The sequence below is a fragment of the Ctenopharyngodon idella genome, chromosome 10 (genome assembly GCF_019924925.1).
Source record: "Ctenopharyngodon idella isolate HZGC_01 chromosome 10, HZGC01, whole genome shotgun sequence".
NCBI lineage: Eukaryota > Metazoa > Chordata > Actinopteri > Cypriniformes > Xenocyprididae > Ctenopharyngodon > Ctenopharyngodon idella.
Window position 1 is genome coordinate 22,175,001 of NC_067229.1, and position 26,789 is coordinate 22,201,789.

A 26,789-nucleotide genomic window follows, 5' to 3' on the forward strand; every position below is an offset into this window, starting at 1 on the left:
CCCTAGGCAGCCACCTGTTCGCACGATCCGAGACAGTGCGGAATGTCGTTATATCGAAATGCCGTTTTGGTAAGTATCCTCGTAAATGCAGTCAGATATGTCTTAAGTGTACACTGAGAAAGTGCGTGTGTATTGCTGCCTTCACGTGCTATTGGAAATTTGATAATTACCACTTCTGAAGTCGTGATTACGAGCTCATCGCATTCATGTTGTGAAATTTTTACCTAGGAAACTCGTATTTACCATAATTCCGAGACCTCATAAAGGCAGCATAACAGTAGGCTTAAATCAGGTCCGTGCAGCTCTTAAAGGGACAGCAGCCAACATTAATGATTGCTGAAGTCATTGTTAATCTAACAAGAAAAGACAAAGATAAAATCACTCACTGCTCTTGAATGAATAACTTTTTTTAGTTTTAAATAAGAATTAGTCTATATTTAATGTATACAGCAGTTATTTTGCATTTGATTACTTTATTCAATTTCTGTTGGGTATTACTTATCTAAATACCACTATTAGTACATCTTTCTGAAAAACCTAAAGCACTGTTTATTTCATTTGTATTTTTGTTCTGTTGTATTTTTTGTCTGCTTTGTTTGTAATTAGTTTCTTTGTTCTTGTTTAATTGTTGACTGTTTATTGTTTTCTGTAGCTGTTTTGAGGACTTTTTACTTACATTAATTAACCTAGTATTAGTTTTTGCTTAAGTATTGATAATTGTGAAATTTCACTGACATTTAAAATTACTAATATCATGAAATGAGACTGATCATATCACCCACCAATAATCGTGTTAAATAATCGTGATTTCAATATTGACCAAAATAATCGTGATTATGATTTTTGCCATAATCGAGCAGCCCTACCACTTCAGATGTTGACTACTGTATATACGCATGTTTACACAGAAATACAAAGGAAGAACAGCGCAGTCAAATGCAAAAATACATTCTGTGTGAACGCGATTTGAAATACATACAGTAGTTCAGAGGGTATCTTCCCTCAGATGCCCTGCAAGGCATGTAAAGTTCATGTAATTCTTTCAGCTCCAAATCAAAGTCATGAGTGATTCATCCTCAACACCCATTTGCTGTAAACAAGTCCAGAGTCTTGAGAGACGCTGCTAATTAATTTGTTGAGCTGTTGCATAATGTTTTTGGGCTGCACACAGCTGGCCTGGAATCAATTACCTCCTACCGCTGGTGGGGGTCATGTGGATTCATGTGGATCACCCTGTGTTACCACCTCCATCCACATGGACTCCAACAGGCACCTCCTGCAGTTTGGCATAGTGCATATTGTAGCTTAGTTAAAGCTTATTTAAATCTGCAAGCATTCACTGTTTTATAGGGACAAAGAGGACAGATATGCTGATGAGTCTCTACACTATGAAAACTCTTTACTGAATCTAACATTGAATAATTTTGCTTGTCAAACTGTCCAACAACCCATGCACTTAGTCAGTTGTCAACACTGCAAATGGCAAAAGTGTCCAGTGTGAAAGTGATACTTAATTCCAAGCACATGGTGTCCAGAGGAGGGGTTCTTAATTTTTTTTTTTTTTTTTTTTTTTTTTTACAGTGAATCCAACGTCTAAGAACACACTGATTTGATTGAAGCTAGTCGTCTACATTAAAGGAATCTGAAACTGTGACAATTTCCACATTGAAAATTAAAAATCTTAAAAATCTAAGTAAAATGCTTTTTAAAAAAATAAGAAAAAAAGAAAAATCTTTAATAAATTGGATTAGAATTGATTTGCAGTGAAGTATAAATAGCTTGCTGTCAAGGTCTCTCTAAAGCATTTATCTCTAAAGCATTTATCTCAGATCAGAAAATGGCTATTTGCATATATTTGCAGGATATTTTTTACTTTGACTACATAACAGTTCAAAGTTCTGTCATTAACCAAATCCGGCTATTTTTAGATGTAAATACACAATTGAACTTTACATGTTGGATTAGCAGCTTCATCTACTACGGACAAGCTATAGAAACTAGTTCACTATCTTTGCTCTGTTGCTTGCTTTCTCCATTCTAAATTTTAAAACAAAAGACAAAGGATGCAAGTCTAAATTTGTAAAATACTTAAATCGACACGTTAATCACCCAAAATTACACAATCCATTATTTGAACTCTGATTTTTAAGTCATTTTCAAGCAGTCAACAGTGTCCATCAATTAGTCTGTCAATGCAGTTTCCTAGAATATTCGTGAAAGAAGGTCAACCCAATTCAATTATTCATTAAGTCCAACTGATCACATAATCTGAATTAGCAAGGACACCTTTACAAAAAGCAAAATGGAGTGTAAACATGCAGGTTCACCCAAAAAAAAAAATCATTACATCAGACATTCTGACAGTCTTCTGTGGAACCAAGAGGGAAATATTAGGCAAACTGTCCAAACTGCTCTTTTCACTACAAAATAAGTAGACCAGTGGTTCTCAACCCGCGGCCCACAAAAGCTCCATCTGAAGTGGTATTATTTAGACACATTTACATAGACTGCTTCATGCAGCTCATTGGTAAATAATGTTGTACTAATGTTTTTAAATATATTTTTTGAATTTAGAAATATTTATTAAAAAAAAAAAAAAAAAAAAAAAAACCTTTAATGAACCTTTAAAAGTTTAATATTTTAAGTAAAAACAGTCTATGTAAAGTGTAAATATGAAAAATGTAAATATGAAAATAAAACAGCCAGTAGGTGACAGTAAATCTTAATGTGCGAGTCATTCATTCAGTCGTTTAAAACACAGATTCATTCAGGAATCACCGTTGCTTGGAGATGAGCAACAGTTCTGGTGTGGCTTTGTTTGAAACTATTTTCACGAAATCGAGAAAAAACACAGTATTGTGGCTAAAATTTTTTCACTTAATATCAGATTGTTTATTGGACTTCAATCAGATCAGTAAGCATCACATTTGTAAACATGCCAATACTCGAAGAAACAGGAGTCCACTCGTGTGATAGTACTTAACTTACAGATATTAGGCTTGCTGAGATCGACTGTGTTACTGGTGTTCAGCCATAACACCGGTTATATCACTTGCCCACCATGACCGCGGCACCGGCCCCACCGTCGTTTAGATTTTTTTATAATAATAATAATCATTTAGTTTAGTTAGAAAATAGACACTACAGTTAAAAACTGAACGCGTCTGCTCAATTTAGTGAGCTGAATGAGAGTCCCAGCACAGATCAGCAGCAGAAGTCAGATTTCCCCTCACTTAATGACAAGACGAGGGACGAAGATTTGGTTGACAAGCGAAATGTAAAAGTGAATATTTAAGCGAGTTTGTCATTGTACTGTTTTGTTGTTGTGTTTTTCATTAAGAATAATAATGAACCCACCCACCATTCAAGCAATTGCCACCTCCGAATTGCCTCTACTTCAAAAGTGAAAGTAATATGAACACAGGCATTCATAACGGTGCTTGTGTTTTTTTAAATCAATTTTGAGGCATTTTTGCCCCAAACCCCTTTTAATTTCCGACCTTGATTACGATAATCCAAATGTAGTATTTACAATTAATTTGGCTGCAAAGAAACAGCAGCGTGAGATGGTGGCTTCGTCACACCAGTTGCACCTTGTAAACAATCTTTGAAGTGTAGGCCATTGCGCACGTCTTTTGCACTTGCTCTGCTGACTGAAGTAAAGTATTTGAATTAAGGCATGAAAAGCAGCCGATTGCAGTACAAAACATAACTGTTGTTCAGTTTAGATGCATTTTGGGAGTTGTACTTTTTATCCCGATTGTAGATCTATTCATGAGAATTGATCGGGTCACTCGCAATAGTGCGCCTAAATATTTTTTCACAGTCGCACGCAGTTATTTTCAGGAGCAAATGCGAGTGAAATGGGCGCACTGTAGAGCCCTGCCCATGATATACCGACCACATTTAAAAAATAAATTCCAGTTTTACTATTTATTTTTGATTAATTTATTTAAATTAAAATGGATTAAATGAATATAAGTTCGAACTTTAATGTTTTTTGTCATATAAAATCATTTTGGTGATCATATAGGCCTATTATTTCAGACATGGGCAGACCTACTATATACTAAGTACTCACTTAACGAACACTTACGAGCGCACGCTTTGGCAGAATTCCAACAGTAGCCATTATTTTTTGTAAATTTAGGGATAAAAATGGGCAAATTTGTTAGTAGAGGAGAAAAACGAAACGAGGAACATACGAGTGAATACACTGCAAACAAGAAGAGTCGTAGTATCAGCAGCAAAGGTAAGAAGAATGGAAGAATCATTTTGCTGTCAATGAGCAAGATGGGCAGACTTTGTTTGCTCTGTAGTAAAGTACTTGGCATATGCAAAACGTACAATGTCAAAAGAAATGTGAATTTGATGTGTTTGTTTGATGTACTTGTATTTTAAATCGATAAAATAACCGCATCGGCGCACCAGCGGCTGCTGCGCGAGGGATTGCGACGTGACAGAATACTTGATACCGTCAGAGATTGTAATTACAATGCGCTCAATGCTGTTTGTAAATAGAGTTGAGTAACATTTGCTTATTAAAGGTGTTTGTGGCCTATATAACATTCTGTCATTATTTGGTGACTGTTCCAATGCTGTTGAAGAGAATTTACATCCAGAGTTAAATAGTTAAAGTGCTTGTATACATTTTGTGTATGTTCATTGAGCATTATTATCTGATTACTGTAATTCTAATGTCAGTAAGTTAGTTTTTATTTGGAAGAATACATTGTTTTCATTTTCTGTGACATGCTGTATATCAGGGGATTGAGTAATGTGAGTTTATTGAACAAGGAAAAAAGATTGAGAACCACTGAAGTAGACTGCAACCTGTCAAGCTCAATAAGGGTTAAAAAACACCATAAGTTGAGAGAGGAAGATTTTCAGTTAATAACTGACTGGTCTTCTTTCATTGCATGGAGAAGAGCAGCTTGAACATCCTGCAAAATATCTTTTTGTCTGCCAATCACAGATTAGATTAATTTTTGGGTGAACAATTCCTTTAATATAGGCTAGCTATTCTACATTAATTTACAAATATATTGTAATTTTGGAGCAGCTATGACACAAAGATATAACTGATGGAATCAATCTCTCTATCAATAATATAATATAATAATTCTAGAAGAAAGAAAAAAATGCAATTGCACTTGATACAGACAAATGAGAAAAAGGCCATGCAAATATTCTCAAACAAGAGAGTTTCATGGAAAACTGCCTGTAACTAAAAGCCCTGGAGTGTTTGCATGGAGATAAAACAGCAGGATAAATAGTCAAATAAGCACAAGCTTTGCTTATCTGCACTGATGTCTGTCCCATAAATACTATAAGAGAGACGTCAGACTACGAACAAGCATTTAATATTTAAAAAAAAAAAAAAAAAAAAAAAAGATTTATAAATTATTCTCATGCTTTTCCTAAAAGTGCTGCAACCACCAACCAAGCAGGTAAATTGTTTACATACAAAATGTTAATTTGTTTTATCTATTTAAAATGATCAAATGATCAAAATCTGCAGACATTCAGGTGAGTCACAGCACAAGAAAACACTCATTTACACCTGCTTACAAAAGTATATGGGTCACATAACAAAAAAAGGCCTCAGATTTTCTTTCAGGGCAATGGTTTGACAGGTGTCAACTGCTGAACATTGTGCTTCTGTGGGGACAGGAGTGAACATGTAGCAAAAATCAGAAATCTGCTCTTGACATGAATACCATCCTTCCCACCAGAATTATGAGTCACACAGTAATGTTAAATCTTTCTGGCTCACTGCCAGTACAACCCTCCCTTTTGTTCAAGAACTACCCGACTTTTCAATCATAATCAAATGTCAATTTTTGCCTCTGAGGTAAACTAGTACTCGGTGTACTTTTATAAAGCACATAAAACACCTCTCATAGGGAAATACTTCTAAAAATGACACTTCAATCAGACATTTATCAAGAATTCTTTGAGCCAATTACAAATTTGTTTTCAGCTATGTTAAACTTAAGGATGGAATACATCACGACTTTTAAGTCTGAACAGATTTTATCGTTCGCGATACACCAGTAAAAATTCCCTCCACGATAAGAATTAGTCTTCCCGCAATAATTACGCTTCGTTTAATTATGTCTTTCTGCTTACACACAGAGCGAAAACAACTATGGCGGAAGGCGGACGTGAAGCTGGAGGAGTTTAGCACTAAACAAGGAGCTACCTCTACAATCTGGAAATGGTACACAGATACATTTTCACTCGCTAAACACTGAGTGCTTCAGAGTTTCGCGATCCGTAAAGCACACTATTTCAGTTCATCTCAATGAATGCACAGTGTATTTGACGCACAGTAAACACTAGTTTGAGGCGCCCAACTCACAGTCGCTTTGCTGAGAGCGCTCAGTGTTTCTCATACACTCAAAGAGAGAGCAAGAGAGTCTTACATACAACACAGAATTGACGTGCTGCATGTAAACGATATTCTTTGTTGTACTTTCCTATAAAAATAATGGAGTTCAATGGGAATTATTCAGCCTTTAAGAACAAACAGAAACTAATGCGCAGACGGCAATTTCATTGGCTTGCGCTCACCTATTACTGTCTGCCTTTTGATTTCAGCAAATCAGTGCGAGCGAACGCAGACAACGTGATTATTATTCATAAACCCAGCAGCTCATCAATCCTTAATATAGTAGTAGTAGTATCTTATCAGTATTATTGTTTTTTTGTTGTTGTTGTTGTTGTTGTTGTTGTTGTTTTATAGAAACGCTGAATGACCAACTATGTCTTAAGCACCACCACCAGTGCTAAGTTCAATTAAAATGACAAATTTGGATTCATAAGCATTCATTCATACATGGTTACCAAGTTTTAGCTCTAATTACTTAAGTTATATCATTAAATAATGCTTTAAATAACAGTTCTATCATTAAATGTTTACATTTCAAACTTGTAATTAATTTGAATTATTATTGTGTGTAATTATTGTGTGATGTTTTTCAGTGCAGTTGCACTATTTAAAACATTATCTGTACTTTTACAGAAGAAAAGTGTATCTCAGGGCTTGATGATTACTTTTTTCCCAAGGAGCACCTGTACTCCTAAGTTGAAAAATTTAGGAGCGCATTTAAAAACTTTAGGAGCGCAAGGAAAAAATTAGCAAATGTGATTTCTCAATAAAGGGACTAGTCAGTTTAGATTTTAGTAACATTGAGATACTTTTAGTTTGTTAATATTTTGAATTCAATTAAATTTTTTATATTTTCTGCTTTCATTTTCATTTCAGTTAAAAGTTTTAGTAATTTTGTTGCTTTTTGTAATTTTTGTTAATTTTTGTTGTTTTTAAACATGTCTGCAGTTTTTATTAACTTTTATTTTAGTTTTCAGTAAACCAGGTTAATGAAACTAAAATAACAGGTTAATTTCAACAAAATCAAAATAAGAAAAGTTATTCATATTTTATTTTATGTCAGTTAACATTTATTTCATGTTTTTTTTTTATGGTTTTAGTTTTTGTTAACTATAATAACACTAATACTAATTAAATCTATATATTTAATAATATGCATCAAATAATGTTCTTTTGCTCCCTGTGGTGGGGTATCCCAGACAGAAGCTACAGTAGTTTAATTTAAATGGAATTTAAATTAAATACTGTTAATAACCGGGGTGAAAATTGGACACACTGCGTGACTTATTTCTAAACAAGCCAGAAATACTCTGGGACTCTTATTTTGAAAAGTATGTGCTTTATTATTGCAGGCTGCTCTTTCAAATTCAGATAAGCAAGATAAAATATGCATTCTAACAACCGTTTACAACATATTATAATATAAGTAAAGTAAACATTGTTATAATTGATAAGCATTAGTTCACAAGAAACAGCTTGGCATAAATGTGAGCTATTCATTGATTGCGCACTGCTCTGAAGCAGTCTGAAGCGCTGTTGTGCGAGCCTGTAGAACGCACGACACCACCACGTTCTTCTTCTTCTTGATCAGCACTTTCTCATGTGTATAAGTGCTCTTAAATATGCCTAAGCAAAACGTGTCAACAATGGACCCTTTTCACATTTCCAGGTAGAGCTGCACAATTCTGGATAAAATGAGAATCACGATTTTTTGGTTTCAAATAGAGATCATGATTCTCCCACGATTCTGAATATACAACCAAACAAAATAGCATATAATTTACTAGAGGTTCTTACAAAATATAAATTGCTGACTCTTATTGCTGGAAAATAAGAGTTGAATCGAAAATAAGAGTAACGAATCTTTTGAATGAACGATTCAATGACAAATAAATTTTTTAACAGTCAGTTGTCGCCACCTAGTGGAATTAGATGTAATTGACAACAGTTATTTGACGTGCCAAGATCGTTTCAAAAGGTAGTTTGCTTTATTTTGATCGCTATTGTAGACATCGGTGTTTAAATACTAACTTAAAACTTATATCTCAGTACTTCTGTGATAATGTGAATATTTGTAACATAGAAATAACTAATGTGTGATTCAAAACGGCTCTCTCTGGCTCTGGCAGCACGAACACAGATTTGAACGTTCCGGTATGATTTTGTCAAATGTTTAATAGACACGGGAGAATCGTTGTCGTTAATAAATAAAGTAGGATCGCGTGGGTGCTTGAATCGAAATCTTTTTACGATTAATCGTGCAGCTCTTTTTCCAGGGTTCTCAGAAGCGGAAATAGTCATAGTTGGGTAAACTTCTATAGTGGTGAATAGGAGACTACAGCAAATACTATTTTTGCATTCCCATTTTGTCCAATAGAAAAAGAAAAAATACATGATAGTGATTCCATGACTTTACAAAAGATAATAAAAAAGAAATAGAGACTGATTGCTTTGGTTAGAAGAGAGAAAGATGTCAAATTTACCAGGTCTTTCGCAGCCATTTTGATTAGAAACACCCACAAGCAGTGTTAACTACTTTTTTTTAATTTAATGCCAAGGTATTGTAACAGTATAGTGTTATTATAGACGTACATTACATTTTTTTTAAATTAAAATATGAAAATTTAGCTATACTTACAATGTTAATAACTGCATAAAAGGGTCCATATTCAAGGGAGCTACATGTTACAGATGTTAAGGCCATGATACACCAAGCATCTGGGACAAAAAGCTGTGCTTGAACACACCGCAAGACAATAGTTGACTGTCAACCAGAGGGGAACCATGAGAGAGGGTCTGAACTATTGTAAAAAAAAAAAAAAAAAAAAATTCTATTTAAAAACTTAATAAAAAGTGAACAGTTGTAATGTTATTTTAGGAGTTTATAATTTGACAATATACATCTAAATCTTTTTTGAGGAAATAAAACCCTTCAAATCTGCCTATTCAGTTTGTGTTTGAATGTGAAGGATGAAAGACAGCCATTTTCTCCCTTTTAGAATTTGGCCCTCTGGCTTCCAGTATGAATGAAACTGAAAAATTACATCAGAGTGTTTAGCGCTCATTTTGTGTAAAAATAGAAAAATAATACTAAAGTACTTTGTAACGTAGTAACTTGAGTATTTTTTCAGCAAGCAAACTACTTATTTACTCTTATGTGAGTCATATTTTTAGTACATGATTTACATTGACAAGTACATGATTTCTTAAATAGCAATACGTTTACTTAAGTACAATTTTTTAGTACTCTTTCCACCACTGCCGCTGATATGAGCCTGACTAGAGCTGAAGTGTGGAACACGTCGCAAAAACTAGCCCAACAGACGTTCACCAGCGGCTGACCGTTGGCTTGGTGTGTCACGGCCCTTAGACACTTGAGCCTGAAACCACTTCCAGAAATGCCATGCTCACTCCATGCACACTCACAGCTGTCAAGAGTGCAATATAATACACACACAGTGATCATACCCATCACTGATGGCCTTTGACCTGCCATTTGGAAAGGCTTGATAGAAAGCTGTAGAGGGGTTCCTTACAGATACAGAAAAGAAAGAGAAAGAGAAATATGAATGAGCTAAAATATAATGTCAAAGGTTTGGAGGGATTTGCTTTGACTGTAGAAAAACAATCTTTAAAAAAAAGTGCTTTGATGCCTTAGGGGCTTTTGAAACAAAGTTGAAGTGAACGGCCATTCATTGAGCGAAAAAGGGACAGTGTGTCAAACAGCACTGGCGTCAGAGCCCCCAGAAAAAACCCTGAAGGATTCAGAGTTCAGAATGAATATGCCAAACAGAAAAAGTCAGAACAGCCTTTGAGTGAGAGACATGGATCCCCTAAACAAATGATCACATTAATTTACAGCCAAGTTTATAAAGCCTAACTAAAAGGAGATTAATTCGATTTTCTTTGGTCAATCATGCAACACACTGAATGTTACAAAGTGACCATTATCCTGTGACCAGCAATGACTTGACTCATTTATTTATTTTAAATCAGGCTTCACTGGTGTTGACGTTGAGTTTCTGTAATAAAAAATTCTGTATGGCATAATTATAAAATCTAAGAATCCAAAAAAAAAAAAAATGCTTAAATGTGGTCTTGGACCAAACTTTTGATAGAAACTGTAATTTGTTTTAGGAAACAAAAAAGGTTCAGAAAAGTTTAGTTTGCTTTGCATGGATAACTAAACTGGATCAAGAAATAAGGGTGAACAACATAATACCTCAATTAATTCATTACCTTTTAATAAAAAACACCTTGCAAATCATTGCTAGGCCAAGACTGCACACTGCAAAGTATCTGCAAACTTTACATTTTCTGTGATAATTTTGAGTAAGTACCTGTGGATTGAATTCATTATGAAATTTTATAAAATGTGTTAAATGGAGCTGAGAATGCTACACTCTAATTGATACATGAATGTAATTTTGGCAAAATGAATAAATGTAATAATAAATAATAAACAAACACGAAAACAGAGGGGGGAGGGGTCACTTTGAGAATGATAAGCGAGCAAATTGTGTTCGATAAACTGGGCACAAAAATTTTAAAAGAAAAGCAAAAAAATTAAAAAATTAAAAATAAATGAAGGACTCCAGGGATTTGCGCTCAAATTCTGAGTGCAAAAATCTGCAATGTTTCCATGTGGGCTTGTTCATGCTGAAAAGAAATGTATAAATTTACCCAAAACAGTAGCAAATACAGTAAAAACGTGGAAACTATCAACCTTGTGGAAATATTCTTTCATGTTTCCACCAAAAGATAACGACTCACGAGATGGAATTGCCCTAGGGAGGTGAAGCTGGCAGAAGATTACAGAGAAACAGGTTTCTATACAGAGGTGTAATAACTCTATAGCACTAAAAACAATGAATCTATAGAAACGGTTGTGGGGGTGGGGGGGAACGGTTCCATGGTAGAAACAGAGTTCCGGGGAGTAAAAGAAAAATCGATTCAACCTGTGGCAACAGTGTAAAAGTAGCCCAATTCCGTGGGAAAAACGTGGACTTGGCAACACTGTCTATAACATTGGGCCATATAAATATTACCTCTCTAAAAAGTGGTCCAGTGACACAATTTATCTTATGGGCAAACATTTAGTTTTTCCTTTCATGTCAAGTTTAAATACATGTATCAAATTTAGAGACTTTAATGTTTATCCCTTGCATTTAGTGAAAAAGTTACTAGTAAAAAACATTCAAACAAATATGTAGTGTAATTCACAAGTATAGAAAAAAACTATTGTGTGATAAAATATTATGGATGTGATCAATGATAATGCAAAACCTAAATTTGCTTGAAACAAATAGAGGTACAAACAGGGGAAATGTTGTTACTGATAAATTGAAATTAATTTTATCAGTAACAACACTTCCTCATACCAAAAAGAAATTATTCTAAAATCACAGAGTAACATCTAACATGAAAATCTGCTGGTTTCTTTTAATATACAAGGTTTTTTTTTAAATAATTTGGTTAAATCACCAATGAGTCAATTTCTAGTATTGTAAATGTCATAAGAAACTAAATATATTCCAGTTTATAGGAACTTCCGAGTCACAAATACTAAGAAACACAAATTACTTAAATCAACAGAATCAAATATTGTCCCCAAACGCTGTCCCAAATAGTCAAACATAGTTGCCTGAACAAAGAATTTCATATAGAGCATTAGAGCTGAAATGTTGTGAGTTCCCAGCATGCATTTCAGCATGAATAAATTATGCAGTTACTGTTATAGGATTATTGTTTTGCTGTTAATTAATCATGATTACAATATTGACCAAAATATTTGTGATGATTCTTGCCATAATCAAGCAGCCTATTATGGTTACCAAAAAGATAAATCAATTTATAGTGTTGCTAATTGTAAATATGCTGAACAAGCAATCTGTAGAAGAGGTCTTCACGGGTCCACTTGGATCCGAAAACCCGAGGTCCGACCAGAGTAATTTCCGAATGGACCCGAGAAGACCCGAATTCTTTTAAACTATTTCGGACATTTAACAATTCTATGACAGCGTTATCTCTAAGTACTCTCTGAATCCGCATTTCTGCATGCAATGGACTCTACACACAGTTGCTTCCGCATTAGACAACGAGGACCATCAGCATGGATTAAAATAAACTTTAATCATCTATTGGTCAGGTAAATAACATTACGCCAAAAGTTATAGGACGTAATGAGGTTACAATGGTGAGTGATTCACATTTTAGCACTTCAGCTTCATGTCAAGTGCATTTTTGAGTAACGCACGTAGAAAGGGAACAATCATTTGTAACCTCGCACACAGAAATCCATCTTATAGCTATGAGATCCATCAGGAAAAACTTCCTCACTTCATTACGCTGTTCATGCAGGGCATTTCTTTTTTGAGTGCAGAAGCCCTTCATCGGAGATGAGGTAAATGGCGGTGCAGACAACACTAGCAAATCCAAATCCTCTGGTCACAATTGAAAGCCTAACTCAGAAATAATCTGTATCCATCAGGCAGGCAACAATATAAAGTAATTATAAGTAAGTAAATAAATAGATGAAAGTAATGGAGCAACGGTCAAATCAGTCAGCAGGACACTGGGATTTTTCCTGACTGACTGCGGGGCTGCAGACTGTGCACACATCAATGTCGTTTACGTTCAGGTCCAACCGGGTTCGAAAAAAAATGCCATCAGGTCGGGTCGGATTCGGGTCTAATTTCATCAGGTCTGTCTCAGGTCTGGTTTTTCTTTTAAAAAAAAAGTAATTAAAAATATTTATTTACATCGGAGCATGTATATCAAACTGCCAAAGTCACGCCCCCCAGTGGTGAACCATTGAAATTTCGGAACACTTATGACATAACAAAGCCTCGTTTACTGAAATCGCGTGACTTTGGCAGTTTGATACACACTCCGAACCACTGATTCGAAACAAAAGATTCATAAAGCTTCAAAGCTTCATGAAGCAGTGTTTTGAAATCGCCCATCAATAGATATTGTTGAATAAAGTCGTTATTTTGTTTTTTTGGCACAAAAAGTATTCTCATCGCTTCATAACATTAAGGTTGAACCACTGTAGTCACATGAACTGTTTTAAATATGTCTTTAGTAGCTTTCTGGGCATCTGAAAGTGTTAATTATCTTGCTGGCAATGCAGGTCTCACTGAGCCATCGGATTTTATCAAAAATATCTTAATTTGTGTTCTGAAGATGAACGAAGGTCTTACAGGTGTGGAATGACATGAGGGTGAGAAATTAATGACAGAAATTCATTTTTGGGTGAACTAACACTTTAATGGAAAAGTGCTTAAATATTGGAAAAAATATCGGTAAAACGATATCGGTCAATCTCTAAAAGTTAAGCTATTCTGAAACCCGTAACACACTGTCTACAAATCCCGAGGCCTTGACCATTGCTTCAACCGTGATGCCATTTCAATAAGTCAATAACTGATTCATCTCTTCATATCTGTTAAAAGGTCACTTCCTCTTTCTTACTGTGTTTATAGGGGAACTGAAAGTGATGAGTGAAAGTCAAAATTATCAAGGGCCATTTCCAGGGTACTTAGTGGAGGAGGATATGCTACAAAACTGTGACATCTTGCATCATCCTCAGTTAATGGAATAATCTTCAATATCCTTACAAAGATTAGATTAACTAGTGAAACGCTGGTGTGATTATCTCAGTCTAAAAGGTAAGAGAAAAGATTGTTTGGAACAAATTCCCCTTCTTTTAATAGCAGAACAAAAATTAAGCTTTACATGCATTCTCCATAGTATCAAGCCAAAGTAAAACTGAGCTGTTGCGTTTCCAGTAATCCTGGTGAATATCACTGGCCATTTATGAGTGTGTGTGCATTTAAGCCAACAAAAGTGGAAAAGCATATGAACTGCCATCAATGACGGTAAAAAGCCATTTTGAAAACTTGCACTGCCTCAATCTTTATTTATTTTTTTAAACCTCGGCACCATTTGCCGCACATGTTGCAATATTTCCAAGCATTCTCAAAATAACACACAGATCCTGCAGTTCTTTCTGCATCTCAGTTCCCTAATCTGTGCTGCAAGAAAGTTAAAGTCTATGCAAACCAAAATAAAAGCCAATAGTACTGTAATATAGTAGCAGTAATAATAATTTTGTTTGATTAAAATCAGCATAAAGTAGCCTACAAAAAATATTAAAATGAGAACTGTACTTAAGAAATCTACTCTATAATTTAAATAAATTGGTTTAAATCAGCTTAATTATACATATATATTAATTATAATATGTACAATTTAACCAAGTCGACCTCTTAACATTTTTCAAAAGCCTGTCAAAAATGGTGACAGCATGTACAGAATGTACAGATTTCTCTTGGATTCCTACCAACTGCTGACAGTAAACAAGATCCATTTGCAGCATAACATCATGCAGATGTTACACATGTTTGAAGGCCTTATCAGTGCTTGTGCGTAGACTGGATAGCAGCTTCTGCACATCACAAGATAGGAAACACACGCTAACATCAGTCTAAAAAAAAAACAGCTCAACTTCTGGTGGCAAGTGTATGATGAGGAAACAGCGACATCAGAACAAATCTTTAGGAATTGGACGATGCATTTACCCAATTCGTCCATAAACACAAATCAAGGTCACTTAAGCCAGATACTAATAGGACTGGGTGATATGGACACTGAGAATGAATGCAAATGTAAACTTGTTTGGTCACAATTTAACTCCACAGGGTAGCTAACTTTTAATTTAGGGCCCCATGAAATCCATTTTATTTTTCCCTAAATTCTGTGTTTTTTGCGGGGGGTTCTGTGTTTTATGATTTAATACAAGTATATATAAAACTTTAACAATTTAATCAAATGAAAATTAAAAATGAATAGCAATTAATTTACAACAAAACATTTTTATTTTTGGTCAAACAAGATGCTGCACAACAGAACTGTATCAAATTTAAGACGGATGAAAAATATTTTGGTTTTATGACATCCCTTCGAAATTACATTATTAGCCTGTTACTTTGAGAAGTACATTTTAGTATAGGCTACAGTATTTCTGTCATAATTACTTGAAGTTAAACAGAACTTTTATTTTGACGGTTTATCGTGAAGATCTTTCATTTTTAGTTTGTGTATTTGACGGTAGTTTTTCTCAAATGAAATGGTGAAAAGCTTGTGAAGTGACTCTCAAAACAGCTCTGGAGATGAAGTTCATGTGTTCATGTCCTCATATATTGAGACGGCAGATGCTGAAAACACCGTGAGCGTCACGTGCGAGTTTGTGTGTCAGACAAATCCGCTCTGTTCATTCACACAAAGACAAGCAAAAATCACTTATTAGCAACATGCACTGACTGGCTGTTGTCACATTTATTTCTGCTGTGTGAAAGTCCATATCAAGTAAAAATGTCCAGCGCTAGTGTTGTCACGGTACCAAAATTCCAGTAGTCTGTACCATTACCAGTAAAAATTTACGGTTCTCGGTACCAATTTCGGTACCACAGGAAAATCTGTTGTAACTATTTTACTATTTTATTTAACTAGCCTATTTTTAAAAACATTAAATATGATGGTAATCATACATATAAATATTTGGAGCGTGTGTGTGTATGTTTGTGTGTGTATATATACCTCAATGAAATAAATTTTGAAATATAAAAAAAATAAATAGGCCTAAACAAATGCTCAAACATCCATTTTGAAACAGATGTGCATGTTTATATTAGCTATTCCTTTAGTGAAACAACACACTACAGCCTGTAAAACTATGAAATAAATATCAGTAAATAATGGTAACCTAAATAGTAAGAAAGTGAAGTATTATTCTAAAAAAACTTTTGTTTTATATTTCCACATAAAGATAGTCATATAGCCACTCTGCGCTTTGAGAGGGATGTGGGACATGAGCAGGAAAGAGACCATTTCTCTTTAATAATATCTTCATGTTATCTCCTGATGTTACAAGCAACTGACACTTGTTGTAAAAGGTCTGAAGAGCTAGTTTTATCTTCAGACATTCAGGCTATGTTTGATTTTGCGCTGCCAGAGAAAGTGAAAGTAAAAATAACAAGCGTGTGAAACACGCTATACAAATAAATTTGACGCACCTTATAAAGTCTGATAACAAGCGCAAACTGTGTTAAATAGAAACTGACGTACTAGCAAAAAGGTTTCTGTCCTACAGTGTTTTTTCTACTTTACCACAGTAAAGAATGTGAATATAATAGGCCTAATTAAAAGCGAACCAAAGGAAGAAACGTTTATAATCCCCTGCGTGAGTGAAGATTTGAGATTCCATGTTCAGTGGAATAACTAATGGAATATTGTTAAATTCTCTGCTAATCGGGTGACAAGATCGCAATTTGCAGAACAGAATACAAGGTTTAAATGTATGGACCTATTAGCATATTTCTTCTATAAACAAAGCTTTGTGCTTCACTCGTGTCATATTCACGTAAATACTGGCACAGGCCTATCAGTGGGTACCGAATATACCCGGATACTCGGTACTCCCGGTTAGAGGTCGACCGATATATCGGTCGGCCGATATATCGGGCCGATATTGTCTTTTTTTTAATATATCGGCATCGGCCGATATCCGTGTTTAGTAGCGCCGATTTAAAGCCAGGCACGTCCGCGGGCAGCCCTGTGTTATTGGTGCGGTGGAATGTGCTGCTGCCGCATGTGAATTGAAACTTTTGAAAGATTCAACAACAGTACTGGGAGATAAAGGTAGCCTAAGGCTTAAATTCTGATATTTCAAAGTCCTATGGCCATATATTTACTATATATTACTAGTAAACTATGAAGTGTTGCTTCACTTAGTGAAAGAAACAACGGATAGCATAGAACCGTCGGGAACTGGCATAATGCTACAGCTGGTTGAAGGTTCGCTTACTTGTAGTTAACTTTAAGGACTGTAGTCCAAAACTACCAGCAGCTTGCTTGCTAACATATTAGCCCCAATGTTATAAGTTCTGTTTTATTTTTCCTGTATCGGAGTCGGAGAATTTCACTCTGTGCTTGGGGCAGCTCTGACAAACACTGCAGCGTGATTGAGAGCTACGTTACTCCGACAAATATTGGCAATATTAAGAGGATTTGGCATTTCCAATTAATGTAAGCCTGTTACATTCTTCTAGTCTATTATTATTACTATTAGGTAAGCTACTTTTATTATTAAATTAATATAATAAATTTGCCCCGCAATAATTTCACAGCGCATCACCGCATAACTGACGTGCTGTTAGGATAATAAAAGATTAGGCTATCAGCTCCTCTTTGAAAATGTTTTAAAAAATTTTTTAGGTCTATTATACAATGAATTAGACCTATAATTATAATTATTAACAGTCTATAATATTTCCTAACACTGCAGTCATAAATGAAAATTAAGAGCAGCTTTAGGCTACTTCAAGCACCAACTTTAAAACAAAAAAAACAAGCTGTTTAACACTAAATACTATTCTTCTCATTTGTTTCACTATATGTACGGGCAACAAGAGAAATAATGGAATAAATTAAGACAGTTATATACCGTTATCAGCATATTATGTTGAAATTCGTCTCTGAGAAAATGCTCCGTTAATGCAGCGTCAGGCAGCTCCGTCACTTTTACTTTCACTTTGAATACTGACCGAGTTTAAGCTTTTACCGGCATAACTTTTCCGCAAAGTTTGCACGTTGCTTCTTGTGTGATATCCACTGGTCCCCTTCTTGGTTAAACCCCCGCGGATTTGTGCTACGCCACTGCGCAAAAGTGTATGACATTTGTTCGGAAGCATGGTTTGATGCAGACAATAACCGGGTTTCCATCAAACTTTGCATTAATGAAAATTCAGCTCAAGAATATGCGCATCTGCGTGTGTTTCCATCAACTGTGTAATGCGAAATGGACATCAGCCTAATAAAGTGATGTGTTCCGACCAATGACTATATTATATATATATATATATATATATATATATATATATATATATATATATATATATATATATATATATAATATATATATATATATATCTATATATATATATATATATCTATATCGCACAGTTATTATCCTCATTAAACCTGTCTAACGTCAACCGTCAAGAATGTCAGAAATCACTAAGAGTTTAGCACTGTCCTTGCATACAAGGCTGTGCAACATGACAAAGTTTTTAATTGATTTTTATTTATAAAGTTGTATTTATTTTATTTAAATGTATATTTAAGTTTACGTTTATTCTCCAACAAACTTTTGGAGCAAAATTCAGCTTGATAAATGCTCTAAAACTTTTATGTAAATCAAGTCAGTGTTCAATAAATGATGTTAAGTTTAGAAATGTTGTGCATCCACTTATTATTAGTGTGACATTTTAGCATGCAAATGAAGGGGAAAACTTCAAGATATCGGCCCTAAAAATCGGCAGCACATATCGGCCATCGGCTGACCCTGACCTCTAAACATCGGCATCGGTTATAGAAAAACCCATATCGGTCGATCTCTACTCCCGGTACTACAGAAATGCTGGTATTGTCACATTTTCAAAATTTCAGTACCGACTTGGTACCGAAGTACCGGTACTTTTGACAACACTATCCAGCGCTTATCACTGTAAATTTTGTGATATGAAATGATATTGTTTATCGCCCAGCCCTAGATACTAACATGCCAAACCTTCCAAATGTTTTACCAATGAAATGGCGATTGTAACCACAGACAGGCTTTAAGCAAGTGTAAAGTGGTTTGCAGGACAGGTAAGAAAACTAAGTGCAAACAATTGATGCTAGTTGTTTCCTCTGAACTACACTTCTGAGCTATTTTTGCAATGACTTGGGTATTATATACCCAATATACTTGGGTATTATAATGGGTATTATTTTAATTTTTCATAAATATTTTTTTCCTTCTTAAAAACTATAATTTTGTCATCCGGGCTTTCCAATAGGTTGCACGTGAGGGGAAAAAAAAGTAGCGTCCTTCCACTTAAAGAGTTGATATAATGGATTTAGACCTGATGAGAGTGGGCAGCCAAGGGACCTGACTGAAGTTGTGTGCAAGATCTGCTCATGTGTGATCCGCGCAAAAGATGGGCAGACGACCAATCTTCATGACCACTTGCGTGTTCGCCATCCAGCAGAATATGCCACCTTGCCTGCACGTGCTGGGCCTAGCAAAAAAGCTAGCCAGCACGATCTCCCGAGACACTACAATAGGCTACTAATAATTCATTAATAAGGGCTGTTTTCTTGTACAAAATTAAATATTTTAAGTTAAATGTATAGTGTTAGACATGTAAAAAAAAAACAAGATTCTAACAATGTCAAGATCAAATGCCTGACACAATACTTTCACAGACTAACACACGTCACATCTCTGGCATAGACTAGAGTATATAAAATAGCATATATGCATTAGTTATATTCTCAATTTAATTTACAGAGCAATTCCTGCAAAGATTTTAGGTTAACTATAGTCTATAGAAGAGACTAGGATTAGTGTGTGTATTTTTTTTTACAGTCTATGGTGTCGACTCGCAAGACTCGCAGCAGAGCGGGGCGGGGGCGTGGCATCACGATGGTGTTTCTCCAATCGTGATGTCAGTCAGCCATCACGATGGACGATGATATCATCCATCGGCATAATCCTAAATGACATGAGGGTGAAAAAAGGATAACAAACTTCTACATTTTTGGGTGAACTATCTCTTGAGCTAGACTGTACCAGAGTTTAGCTACAAACCTAATCAAACACACCTGAACCAAGGTGTTCAGGATTACTTCACTATCTAGCTAAATTAGGCCACATCCACACGAAGCCAGAGCTTTCCCTATTCAATCTTTTTTTTCCTCGTCTCAAGAAATATCTGCGTACACACAAAACCACTGAAACCAACTCAAAATGATGTAGTATACATGCCAGATCAGTATGTGGTGCTGCAATTCTGCCACAGAGACTAAAAATGAAGAATAAGACTTGGAGCATTTGCTTGCGCGCTGTATACAAACTTTAGTAAAGCTTAGAAATAAAGCTTTATTTTAGTAAAACTAATAGGCTCAGTAGCTTCTGCGGCACAAACACAAGCATGTAGTACACTATTGTTGTCGTTGTTGCTGTTACGTAACATAGCGGTATCTGACTAGGGTCGAGACGTGAGGGGATGACATCATCGTTTCACAAAATATACGGATTGGGTGTACACACGAAAACGCAAGGGTGACATTTTCAGATTTATCCACTCTGGGACCCGGTTTCAAAAAACAGTGAAAAAAAAAAAAAAAAACGAAACTTTTTGCATATACAGCTAAACTGGTCTCCGTGTGGACGGGCCCTTAGTCTTATCTTCACATGTAAAATAGGCTTATGGTATTTAGCTCAAAACAACTTGTGTAACATGATTTGTAAAAAAAAAAATAAAAAAAATACATATGAGAAAAGGAGATGATTACATTTTTGAAAAATTCAGAAGGCACAATTTTCCTATCAATGTATTCTGCACTGAAGCAGAGCTTTCCTAACCTGTCCTGGAAGCCTTTTTGGACGTCAATGTAAATGAGCTGGGGCCTCATGCATAAAACTTTCCGTAGATTTCATCCTAAAAGTGTGTATACGCATAAAAGCCAGATTTTGCGTATGCACAAAAGTTTTCAGATTTATAAAACCATGCGTACACCAGAACCTGTGCAAAATTCCCTTTATAAAACCCATTCAGCGGAAGATTGTGCGTACGTGCATCTCCACCCCGTCTCCTCTCTGGACATATGGAGCTTACAACACCTAGTTTTACTATGCATTGCGTCATCTGCATATTTCCATGCATATTCCTGTGACACCGTTTTTAACAGTACAAGACATTATGAAAATATGACTATAAATGCAGTCAAATTATTTTGCTAAAAATTATTCACTATGCTTACTGTCTTATTTTAGAAAAAAAAAAAAATCAAAACTGTATAAAATACTGAACTAAGTTTATTTTTTATAAATCCCGATATGTGCGTGGAAAATTGAGTATGCACATTTCAGTGCCTTTTTTTGTGCGCACGCAACGTTTATACATGAGGCCCCTAGTGATTTTAATCGGGTCAGGTCCGTAAAATTAAGCAGACAACCAAAATGTGCAATTCTTTGGTGAAAAAAAACAATAAAAGTTTCAATTTTCAATAAAAGAAAAGCCCACAAAAGCAACATGTGAGTCAATACCTACATTTTGACTTGAACTCGACCTTTTTGACTCGTACGTACATTTTGACTCAAACTCGAGAAAATTAGAACATGTTTTCAAGGTAACATGCTTTTAAAGTTATTCCAAAATATATACTAAATAAATACTAAATAATGTAACACCTGCAAGGGCTGCAATAAAATGTGGTTTACTTGACAAAATTTAAAATTTTTATTTTGTAACTATTTTCAATAAAACATCCAGGTGAGCAACATGAAGAATAAAAGGTTTACCTGTCCTCATCCCCATCAATAGGAATAGCTATTCCAAACAGGCTGTTGACAGCAGGTGTGGGAAGCTGCAAGCCCTCAGGATTCAGGGGTTTGATGGCATCTTTTCCTATGAGAACAGAACTCTGAAGCAGCATATCAGACTTCCTCTGGTTCTCATCGGCCTGGGCAATGCCAGTGGGAAGCTGGCTAAAGATAGTGGGGGTAGTCTGTGCACCCAGTCCTACTACTGAACCGCTGTGGACTACCTGAGGCTGGTTCTGTTGGGGCGGTACAACAGGGACCGGAGTCTGTTTTGGCATGCTCTGGGGGGTATTAGAGGCACTGGACATAACAACAGGCACATTTTGCACACCAGGGACCACAGCATGGGGGCTGACAGACACAGTTACTGCTGGCTGAATGAGCGGCACTGGTGCCTGTGAAGCAACAGCTGTGGCTGACACAGTCCCTAGAGCGGCGTTGATGCTGGACTGCTGTAAAAGCCCCTGAACATGCTCCGGCTGGCTGATGGGAAGCCCTCTGCCATCCACAGGCTGAGGAACTAATCCAAGCACATGAGTGCTTCCTGCTGCTGGAGTCATGACAGGTGACGGGCCCTGGTTCAGTGGGGTCATAAGCGGAAGAGAAGTCATTGAGACAGTCTGGGCTAGAGAGCCAGGAGTTTGATTCTGCAATCTATAGTCAGCCTGATTAGATGGAACAACAGCCTGAAGTATCTGGCCAGGTTTCTGTGCCTGTTTACCTGGGTAAAATGGCTGTGGCTGAGCTGTAGAAGGCATGCTGGGAGATTTGACATGTTGAGCATGGGCATCACCGAAAAGGTTCTGGGCTACAAGCCCTAATCCCTGCTGCAAAATGCCAAAAGTTTGCTTTTGAAGGTCCACAGGAGGGTTTGATGGTGCAGATACATAACCACTATCAGTATGTGGTTCTGCTGCAAGTGTTGAAAGCGAAATATGTGCAGCCACCGAACCTCCTGTGACTCCTAGTCCATCCCTGTCCGCGCTGTGGTCTGTGGTGCCAGCATGTTTAATATTATCTGCAGTCCGACCAGACGAGGAAGCATCCGTATCTCGTTCATAAAACTCAGTGCAAGTCCACCTACCTCTTTTAAAGGGTTCACCTGTACCATGATCTAATTTGATGACCCTGAATCGGGAACTGCAACTACTTACTGTGGCAGAACTGCTAACTGATGATGCCTGTGACGTGCTGGATGGTGTGTTAGATGCAACTAAAGGTGAAGTCTGGGAAGATACGGAGGCAGGGCTCATTTGGCCAGCTGCCCCACTGACTGCACGAACATTTGGGTTTATGTGAACAGCACTTGTATTACGAGAACCAGGTACCGTCGTTATGGGAACATCTTGGGCGCTCGCGCCAGCTGTTTCAGCTTCGTTATGTAGGGGTTCGTCCGACAAACTGACGTCACACGCTTCCGGCTCGAAATCCCCACCTTTGGACATGTCATATATCTCAGAGGAAGACATGTCCTCAGTTCTTGACTCGTCCGGGTCGTCCAAACTCTCTGTGTCGTCCGTGATGCTGTTTGCCGCCACCTGCGCCTGCGTTACGCTCGTGATCTGGAAGCAGCTCTTCTTTTTCGACGGCATTTTAGACATTTTGATCGCTTTAAATGTGTCGCTCTGATTTCGACACGTCAGATTGAAGCGTACACGTTCAACTTAAACGAAGTAACACGATTTATATGAAAATATATCATATAATGTTCAGTTAGCGTCAAGCTAACTCAAGCTTCCCTCCGAGCTCCGTCAGTGCGCGTACGTCCTCATCGCGGCATTTTTAGTACTTTTAATCCTTTCAGTTGAAACTCATGAAGCTCCAAACACAATGACAGCTTTATTCCAGCTGTGTTTAATTTTTCCAAACCCGTATCCTTATTATCCGTGGCCTAAATGAAGGCCATGTCCGGTTGTGAGAGTTTCCCTCAGGCCGCTCTCGCGAATGAAACTCTCCAGTCGCTGGACTCACTCGACTCTGAGGCGCCTTCAGTTTTCAACACTCTCCCGTCTTTAAAAGCACATGTCCTCCATGAAACACATTGGATATACATCTTGACACATGATAACACACGTTTACTATCTGTTTCTGGCGGTAAAACAGTCTGTTGAGAGTAGAATGAGGGTTTGTCAGTCTGTCTGGTGTCAGTACAAATCACGAGCTAACGGCTCCTCTTCCTCTGCTGTACACAAGATGGCTACGTACCACACGCGCTGAACTATGGGTGGATTGCGCACAGGCGTACGTAAGTCAGTCGGGAATACCGTTCACTACGCATTATTCTTTTCTTATCAAAATAAATGTTAATCAGACGGCATAAATACATTTTCACACATCCCAAAAACTTTTTTTTTTTTTTACACTTTTTCTTCTTGGATTCTCTGATAATGTTATTATTTTAATAATGAATTTATTTAATTACTTGTTCTTCTGTGAACGGTGATTTAAAAATCCACACCAATGAAATTGTGCATTGCAAACAGTATTATATTATATTATATTATATTATATTATATAGTATTACACATTATAAATATTATTTAAAAATCAATATTTTGTTTTAGTTTTTCCACCAAGGTTATTTATTTACATATCTTACATTTCTACCTTTTTTGTCAAAAGGGTCATTTATTTTTGTTGATTGTAGGTGGCTAAATTCTGAGTCATACACAAGGGGAGTTTTTAGGTGGTTTGATGTAAATTTGAAAAACCAGACAGGACACTACCAAATAGGTTTTCTGTTATTTATGGTGGAAACATAAATAATTTTTTATTACTTCACCTTTACTAGACATTTTAATAGATGTTGCAGACCTAAGGACATAATTTGCACTACTTTTATCATCATGTACAAAAAATATTACTAATTTTAATTAATGTGTAATAGATTTATTTGTTAATTTTTGCCCAGTCATTAATCAAGTGTTTCTTTTAGCAAAATCATGTTATGAAATACAATTTGTTTTTTGTTTAGCCTTTCGGAAAAAGTTCACGCAGGGGGCGAGAAGGAATGCAGCTAGTGTAGACAGAAACATCCTTGCTGGAGTTTGTTTATTAGTTTAGGTCATTATTTTAGGCATGAATCTATCCCAATAATTAGGGGAGGCTGTGTTTGTTTTGCTTTTGAGTTTGACCATCCTCTCCACTGCCCAATCCAAACAGCAGTGAAAAGTGTGCTACATACTGAAAGAAACACTTGGCAAACTTTTTATATGAGAAGACACAGATGTACCTTTCTAAAAACTCATTTCTACTTGAATAAATAGTTGATTTAGTAATAGTAAATTCTGAATGAGAATTATGTTTATAAAAGTTCAAAATATCAACAAAAGTTGCTTCGGAATTTAGAGTGTCACTCAGAAGTTACACAACATATAACTGTTTATTGTATTTGCCTCCGTCCCGTGGTGAATAGGACACGCTTGTTATTTTAGCTGGCTGTCCAAGTTCTAAAACCAGTTTGCATTTTGCCACACGAGGGCTTTGACTCAATCGTCTGAAGACAGGTGCTATTTGTCACGTCCAGACATAGAGACATTCTTTGTTTTCACTGTGGTTTCGTCCAGTGCATCTTTTCCGAGATATAAAAAAGGGTTTGAGGGAATTTCTCTAAATTTAAAATATAAACAGGAAGTTGTTTTATTTTTTTCAAGAGTTTGTGAGAACAGTCAGGTTCATTCTGGCTTGGAGTAGTTCAACTAGCCAAAGTTATATCTGGATGACTTGGTATGTCAGGATTTTTGACTTGTGTCAGTGATTTAAACTTTCGAATTAAAGATTGTTTGGTAAGTTTTAGGCCTAAGTCCTGTGTTTTGTAAAGGGAATGTGGACATCCTGTATCTACTGAAACCAGACGTGGTTTTTGAGAAAGATTCCAAGTAAAATTTTCAAGGCCGTGTCTCAAATCCCTTTTGATGATACCTTTGCTGCAGGTTAGTTTTACAAATCTACAAAAATAGTAAGATTTCTAGGGTTTTCCTTGTTCATTTCCTGTAAAGTCGCAACTTGATTCCTGATCTCTAGTGTCGTAGATTGACATGAAAAAGTATTAGCAGTAAACATAAAATTACGATAATTTTTTTTAAGTGAGTAAAGGACAGGAACAGTTCATATACATTATTTTTTGTTTAATGGCAAGTCAGTCTTTTACAATCATAAAATACATTTAGCAAACATTTTAGGACATGATAGGAGCAGCAAGAGCAGCCAAAACTGGTATCAGTAGGCTGTCCCAGTTCATTAAGTGATAATCTTTCATATTCAAGTTTAAAAAGTTATTTTAAAAAACAGCTTTACATTGTGCCTTCTTTTAAGTTTCAACCCCTTAAACACGCTAGTGCATAAGATCAATAGCTCTCTCTATATTGGAGTAAGTGGAGAGCACTGCAAATTTTTTACATAAATGACAGCGATGTCACGTGGTGTTTCAACCCTGGTCGCATTCATTTGGCGGGCGGGAGGTGGCACCAGTGCGTCGATCGCTTTGAGCGTAGATTCATTCAGCGTTTGAAGAAGGCTAGCATTCCAAGCAGAGGGAGGCGGTCCAAGATGGCGCCCTGAGCATGTGTGTTTGTGAGCTCAACAATCCCAACGTTGTTTTAGTTATAACAAGCCTTGAGAGGATCTATTGAGAAATTACCTGTCTGGATGTCCTGAATTTTGTTAACAACAACAATGGCCCAAGGCCCAAAGGCCCAAAGAAGTCGAGGGAAACACTGTTCCCTCAACTGATGCTTTGGCTAGCTCTGTTAGCAAAGTTAACGGTAACTTACAAGCAGCGGGATGTCATGATAATACTTCTGCAGCTGGGGTGTTGAAGGATAATCTGCACGATTATCTCAAACAAAATGACGACTCTAAGATTATGCTGGTGGAGGAGGTATTTCTGCCACTTCCTGATACTCCGTGTAATGCTGCCTTCAAGTGGTCTTTAAATTATCATAAATACGAGTTTCCTAG

At 36.3% G+C, this 26,789-nt stretch overlaps 1 protein-coding gene across 5 annotated transcripts in view; it reads right to left on the reverse strand.

Annotated features, from left to right (window-relative positions):
- tsc22d2 (TSC22 domain family 2) overlaps positions 1–24,300 on the reverse strand; it is a 35,549-nt gene extending 11,249 nt beyond the window's left edge. The window contains exons 1-2 of one of the 5 annotated variants that reach the window (XM_051909166.1): positions 21,810–24,300; positions 7,762–9,925 (exon numbers count right to left, since the gene is read on the reverse strand). In XM_051909166.1, coding sequence (XP_051765126.1) covers positions 9,826–9,925; positions 21,810–23,431 — 1,722 coding nt within the window. In that variant the 5' untranslated portion in view covers positions 23,432–24,300 and the 3' untranslated portion in view covers positions 7,762–9,825. Of the gene's footprint in view, positions 1–7,761; positions 9,926–14,663; positions 15,668–19,843; positions 19,999–21,809 lie in introns of those variants that run through there. The other 4 variants (XM_051909168.1, XM_051909167.1, XM_051909165.1 and 1 more) reach the window with 4 other exon arrangements.
- Positions 24,301–26,789: the final 2,489 nt, after the last annotated feature.